Genomic DNA, 6,527 nt, shown 5'->3' on the forward strand with positions numbered 1-6,527 from the left:
TGTAGGTTGACGAAAGTAGAGCTCTGGCGCAACTCGATTCTCCCGAGTGTGAACAGAATGAGGAAGTATTGCGCCTATCCAGCTTCTGCAGCAGCTTTGGAGGGCAAAAAAAAAATTCCACTAGCTAGGTACGGAAGTGGGGTTGCTTGTGAATTCTACCTTATCTCCACACTAACCGCACTAGTCTGTGTATGGGAAAGGCGTGTTCACGCCCCTGCAGGTCGGCTGGTAGAGGGCACATGCGGCTCGTGGTCGTTTTTCCCAATCCCTGAAAAGATTAATGGATGGGTTAGGACCATTTCTCGACTGCGAGCTGTGGCTCATGACACGACGCTTCGACTACATCTTTTGCTAAATGGCCACCTACTTGAGCTGTTTCGTATATTCTTATCTGAGCTCATATCAGCTGGTGCATGCCCTCAAGTTTCTGTTCGGTCGAGTTGTTACCCACGTTCATCCAGGGTTTGTTTGCAAACCCGCTTTGCGCGACTTGAACGCCATTTTGCCTGCCGCACTCGCTGTTATCCGATCGCCTGCTCTGGTAATGCCATTTGCTTCAGCTAGGCGACTGCAGCGCCAAAACCAGAGACTCGTTGGTTCATTTGCCATCAACTGATACGCTACCCCTCAATACTCACAGACACAGCTCTGCATAAGCTGAGTTGGTAGTCGTAGGACGCCAGCTGCTAGAAAGCTCACGTTCTGTCGGAACGATGCTCACCTTTGCCCGAAGACTGACGCCTCCGTCAAAAACCCGCACGCTATGTAACAGCAGACTTCAGCCAGGTTCTCGGGTAAGAATCGCGCGCAAGATGCAGGATTACTCATATTCAGGGAGGGCAGATACTAACATTCTAAAGCCATGTTTTCGACACTATCATATCGAGCCTGCTCGGCATCGACTTTCCGCAATATGGACCCCCACTGGAGGCATTACTGCTGGGAAAGACGAAGGTAGACAATGTCTTGCTGCTTCCACCTGCAAGCGACTGACTAAGCCGGGAACAGGCGCTCACGACAAGCTCGTTCGTGCAGGGTTTCTCAGGCAGGTAGGTTCGGCCAACACCAAGAAAATGCCTTCACCTGAGTGCTTCCTAACATGCTTTGACAGTCTCACTCGGGAGTTTTTCACCTCCTGCCCCTCGGTAGGCGTGTCCAAATGAAACTCGAGGGTCTGATCGATCATTACATGCAAAATTTGGGTAAACTCCCCAGAGTCTCGAAAATGGCATATTGTTGATCTTAGTACTCAGGGGCCTCAAGGGTGTCTCTATCAACCATAACATCCAAGGAGCTCTGGCACAGAAGTGGTCGCCTAGCCCAGCTAGAATCAGAGGTCCGTTTTCGCAGGGCTTGCTGGCGACGACATAACTGAAAATCCTATAGCTTTTCGCATTCGAGGATCGCAAAGGGGCCCAGTATATGCTGTCGCCCACACATGAGGAAGAAATTACTTCCCTAGTAGCGAAGACTGTCAGGTCTTACAAGGAGTTGCCCCTTCGCCTATATCAGATCAGTGAGTTGGTCTGCCTGCAGGCCTGATGTGCCGCGAAACTGCAGAGACTAACACAGTACCCAAAGCTCGCAAGTTTCGTGACGAGTTACGGCCACGGCATGGCCTTCTTAGATCCCGCGAGTTTACCATGAAGGACCTATATACTTTTGACGTCTCATCTGAAGCGGCGTTGGAGACGTATCACAAAGTCCAAGCTGCTTATAAGGGTGTTTTTGAGGCCTTGAAGCTGCCAGTGATGGTGGCCAAGGCCAGCTCTGGCGATATGGGAGGCGATCTCAGCCACGAATACCATCTGCCGGCCCTTGTTGGGGAGGACACCGTCATTATCTGTGGTTCTTGCGATTATGCTGCTAATACAGAGGTGGCGGAAACTCGTAGGGACGTCACGAAGCTGAATGGTCACCCCCCGGTCGAAAACACCCAAGTGTCCGCTGTGAGAGTATGGCGAGGGATCAGCAAGGACCGCTCGACTCTGGTCAACGTGTGGTACCCGGCACAAATTCCAGGGGAGACGAGAATGGAGGAAACAAAAGACGTTGATGTGAGCATACCTGCTGTGAAATCCATTATTCCCGGCTTGGACGCAAGCGTCGATGACGCCCTGCATCTCTGGCCCCGTGCTGTCGAATGTCAGCATACAACTGGGCAAGTTGCCGCAAAGTCGCCGAGGCTAGTAAACCTGATCGACTTCAGACTGGCGGCACAGGCTGAGGAGTTGCTACTTCAAGAGGCAAAGTTGTGGCCTTTACCACAATGGGAGACGGCAAAGTCAAAGTTGGATGCTATCACGGTCATGGAGGACCGGAGCGGTCAGGGGCTGAATCTCCTGGCGGTTCGTGCAGGGGACAGGTGTCCAAGCTGCGAGAGCGGCATTCTGAGAGTACAGAAGGCCCTGGAAGTTGGGCACACGTTCCATCTAGGGACAAGATACTCGCAGCCACTCGGGGCGACGATTTCCGTGCCGATGGGCGCAGCGGCCACAAAAGGGACAAGTCAACCCTTGGCTACCGAAAAGACGGTCCCGATGCAGATGGGGTGTCACGGGATTGGAGTGTCTCGTCTTATCGGTGCCATGGTTGAGCATTTGGCAGACGAAAGGGGGCTACAGTGGCCGAGGGTTGTCGCTCCCTACGAGGTCGTTGTGATATCATCAACAGACTTAGCCGAGGAGGCTGGAAATGTCTATGACGAACTAACGATGCCTAGAACCGGGATGTTGGAACCAGAGGCAGTATGGGATGACCGCGCCTTATCCTTGTCATGGAAGCTCAAGGATGCAGATTTAGTAGGATACCCCGTGGCAGTGGTCCTCGGTAAAGCGTGGAAGCAGAATGAGGGCTGCGAAGTGCAGTGTAGGAGACTGGGCATCAAAGAAACGGTGCCGCTGTCAGGGGTCCGTCGACGGGTATCAGAGTTGTTGGAGAAGCTGTAACAACAACGACACATGTCGAGTGAATCTGGCGAGCACGTCCAACAAATAGGGTGTTGTAACAGTCGGCTATACAATAACCAAGTCATCTCCTACACAGTGAATGCAATCTCGCCGTCTTTGTAAGGCTATATCTGGCCTACATGGAAAAGGGTTTCCAGAGGCCTGGCTGGCGGTGGTTTGGCTCATCGGCATAATATCACGTGACCCAATGGTCGGCCTTACTAACCATGCACAATACCGACCTCGGGAGTACGTATCTCAGACTTTGAGCCCTTGCCAAGTGGAAAGAGTCGTAATCAGCCTGTTCCACTCCATCCGTTGCTTGTTCCTGTCCGCCGCAACGCTGGCAAGGCTGAATTTGGTCCTACCCCCAATATCACGGCAATAGTCAAGTTTATCCGACATGGCCTCCCAAGGTTCTGAGACGAGTGAGTCATAGGTATGCATGCCACGTCAAAGGTCTTTCACTGATTTAATATGGAAGTCAACCTCGAGACACTGGATGTGCAGCAACTAAGCCAGGTCAAAAAACAGTTGGAGGAGGAGTTGGAACACTTGACCTCATCGTTTGCCCAGCTGCACAGCGCTCAGGCTAAGTTCAGAGAGTGCCTCCGTTGTGTTAAGGCTCGTCCTGGTTCCGAACAGGGTTAGCGATTTCCCTCTCTCAACCAGTTCACTCAGTCTCAGAGGCCATGAATGCTGATAATATCCCCAGCCGAGAGATCGGTACTTGTTCCCCTCACAAACTCGCTTTACGTGCGCGGTGAGCTGTCCGACCCCAAGCACGTAATTGTCGACGTCGGCACAGGGTTCTATGTGGAAAAGGTTGGTGCATTTCCCACGCTGCGAAGGCGCAGTCAAGCCTGCTGACTCTGCGAAAACTGAAGGATACCGAGTCGGCCGAGCGCTTCTACGATGCCAAGGTCCAACAGCTACAGAGCAACATACAGGATCTGGAAATCATTGTCCAGCGCAAAACATCAAACGTCCGAAGTGTTGAGGATGGTAAGTATTCCCCAACTCGTCAGGAAGGGCATGCACTGGGTACTCACACCAGCCAAATAGTTCTGAGACAAAAGGTAGTTCAGAGTCAGGCAGCGTAGAGGGCGAAAGAGAAGAGCAACAGGAATGATGAGATAAGGGGTCAAAAAAACAAAATGATGTTAACAGCTCTGCTTCGCGGTTGAGATCAGGCATTTAATATCTGACCAAGACGCTTGGAGCAGGAGCCAGAGTTGCAGATGTGGGCTTGCTACAAAGCTAAGTACTATCAATAGTGACGTTGACAGCGGCTATTTCCGGTAATTGATGATGCTGCAGACTGACACTACTTCCTCGGTTGACAGTGACGGGCCACCCGGAAGAAGGCGAAGTGTTCGCCGAGAAGCGGCTGATTGGGAGGGCTCCGTGTCAAAGGCTGTCCCGTGCCTTCATTCACACTGTAGAGTGACCAGGATGTCTTGCCCTTCTGCCAATGTAGCCTGTAGCTTCTGGCGAGTGCTATGGTCACTGGACGCTCTGCTCTGCTGCTGCAGTTGCTGCTACCAGGATTCTCCTGTCACTACCACCTGAGAGAAAGCTTCTAGCAACATTCGAAAATACACGCCGCGCCTGTGGTTACCTCGTAGCAGGTTTTTTCGTTGCATTTCCTTCGTTTTTCTCCTCGTCCGTATTCTCTTTCTCCCCTCGGCCGCCAACCCTGCACGATGTTTTCGAGAAGCTTGAGAACCACTGCGCGCCTGGTGCCGCTTCGTCGGTATCCCGCGCGGGCGTTACCAATGCAGATGCCACAGATGCTGCAGCACGTCCGCAATTATGCAGACAAGATCGTCCAAGTCCCACAGATGGCTGAGTCCATATCCGAGGGAACGCTGAAGCAGTGGTCCAAGCAGATTGGCGATTTTGTCGAGCAAGACGAAGAGATCGCGACCATTGAAACCGACAAGGCAAGTTATTTGTTCCAGCCTTGACCGGAAGGCCTGACGTCCTTTTGTTGCGACAACTACAGTTTCCCTGGAGACGATGTTAACTCATTCATATGTAGATTGATGTCGCTGTTAATGCCCCGGAAGCAGGTGTCATCAAGGAATTCTTGGTCAACGAGGAGGATACGGTTACTGTCGGTCAAGATATCGTCAAGTTGGAGCTTGGCGGCGAAAAGCCTAGCAGCAGCAGCGAAGACCCTAGCGAAGGGAAAACCACATCAGACAAGTCTGCCGCCGAGCCCGAATCTCAACCCGAGCCTTCCAAGTCAGAGTCGAAGCCTGAGCCTAAGGATGAACCTCAGCCTGAGAGCAAACCAGCTGCTCCTCCAGCCAAGGAGACCAAGGAGACTTCCAAGGCCGCCTCCAGTCCCTCGAAAGAGACTGCTTCAAGCACTGGTCCCAGCCTTGGTAGTCGTGAGGAACGCCGCGTATGTTATGCTCCAACTGCCCCCTCCTCGGCCGGGGATGACTGTCATGAGGTAATATGACTGATTTGATGTAGGTGAAAATGAACCGTATGCGCCTTCGCATCGCCGAGCGTCTCAAGCAGTCGCAAAACACTGCGGCATCGCTGACCACATTCAACGAGGTCGATATGTCGTCTCTCATCGAGTTTCGAAAGCTTTACCGTGACGACGTGCTCAAGAAAACTGGCGTGAAGCTGGGCTTCATGAGCGCCTTCTCACGTGCGTGTGTCTTGGCCATGCGCGACATCCCTGCTGTGAACGCGTCCATCGAGGGACCCAACGGAGGCGACACTATCGTATATCGCGACTATGTTGACATAAGTGTTGCTGTGGCCACGGAAAAGGGCCTCGTCACTCCGGTTGTCCGCAACACTGAGTCGCTTGACATGCTGGGCATCGAGAAGGCGATCGCTGACATGGGCAAGAAGGTACAGTTTTGTCTGTTTGAGTCTTTCAGAAAACGGATGGTGGGCTAACTTGCTGCGAATATAGGCTCGAGACAACAAGCTCACCATCGAAGATATGGCTGGTGGCACCTTCACTATCAGCAATGGTGGCGTGTTTGGCTCTCTCATGGGAACCCCGATCATCAATCTTCCTCAGACCGCCGTGCTGGGTCTCCATGCCGTGAAGGAACGCCCCGTTGCGGTCAATGGGAAAATTGAGGTTCGCCCCATGATGTATCTAGCTTTGACCTATGACCACCGGCTCCTGGATGGAAGGGAAGCTGTTCAGTTCCTTGTAAAGGTCAAGGAGTATATTGAAGACCCTCGGCGTATGCTTTTGTAGATAGTATTAGTTATAGTTCTAAAGAAATTTTCAATTTATGTTCTATACTTATTGGTTAAGATTTAACTCCTTTCTATATAGCTTTTAGCTATTTATAATAATATTATATTATAATAGTTTTAAACTTCTCTTTTTAATAGCGTTTAGCTAGCTAATAAATAACTTATAAGTATTAAAATAAGTTTAACTTAAAATAGAAAAGAGAGAAACTATAAAGTAGATATATAAATATATAAAAGCTTTATAAATATATATATAGAGCGCTAGCTTTAGATTAAATATTAAAATATATATTATACTTTAAAGTTATAATAAATAGTAATATATTAAATATTATA

The 6,527-nt window shown here is 50.7% G+C and overlaps 4 protein-coding genes across 4 annotated transcripts; all 4 read left to right on the forward strand.

Moving 5' to 3' along the window:
- Positions 1 to 812: 812 nt before the first annotated feature.
- GCG54_00004235 (uncharacterized protein) lies at positions 813 to 1,371 on the forward strand (the record flags this gene model as incomplete). The annotated part of the gene is made up of 2 exons (XM_045404288.1): positions 813 to 1,145; positions 1,216 to 1,371. The coding sequence occupies 2 exons, from the start codon at positions 813 to 815 to the stop codon at positions 1,369 to 1,371; spliced, it is 489 nt and encodes a 162-aa protein (XP_045264123.1).
- Positions 1,372 to 1,422: 51 nt separating this feature from the next.
- Positions 1,423 to 2,948, forward strand: GCG54_00004236 (Proline--tRNA ligase; the record flags this gene model as incomplete). Its single annotated transcript, XM_045404289.1, has 2 exons — positions 1,423 to 1,516; positions 1,582 to 2,948. 2 exons carry the CDS (start codon positions 1,423 to 1,425, stop codon positions 2,946 to 2,948), a joined length of 1,461 nt encoding a protein of 486 aa, XP_045264124.1.
- Positions 2,949 to 3,351: 403 nt separating this feature from the next.
- On the forward strand, positions 3,352 to 4,051 carry GCG54_00004237 (putative prefoldin subunit 5; the record flags this gene model as incomplete). Its single annotated transcript, XM_045404290.1, has 5 exons — positions 3,352 to 3,376; positions 3,433 to 3,594; positions 3,664 to 3,773; positions 3,800 to 3,953; positions 4,014 to 4,051. 5 exons carry the CDS (start codon positions 3,352 to 3,354, stop codon positions 4,049 to 4,051), a joined length of 489 nt encoding a protein of 162 aa, XP_045264125.1.
- Positions 4,052 to 4,654: 603 nt separating this feature from the next.
- Positions 4,655 to 6,189, forward strand: GCG54_00004238 (Dihydrolipoyllysine-residue succinyltransferase; the record flags this gene model as incomplete). Its single annotated transcript, XM_045404291.1, has 5 exons — positions 4,655 to 4,898; positions 4,926 to 4,972; positions 4,993 to 5,361; positions 5,436 to 5,828; positions 5,893 to 6,189. 5 exons carry the CDS (start codon positions 4,655 to 4,657, stop codon positions 6,187 to 6,189), a joined length of 1,350 nt encoding a protein of 449 aa, XP_045264126.1.
- Between the last annotated feature and the right edge of the window lie 338 nt (positions 6,190 to 6,527).

This window comes from Colletotrichum gloeosporioides (genome assembly GCF_011800055.1).
Source record: "Colletotrichum gloeosporioides strain Lc1 chromosome Unknown consensus_48, whole genome shotgun sequence".
In the NCBI taxonomy this organism is placed as follows: Eukaryota; Fungi; Ascomycota; class Sordariomycetes; order Glomerellales; family Glomerellaceae; genus Colletotrichum; species Colletotrichum gloeosporioides.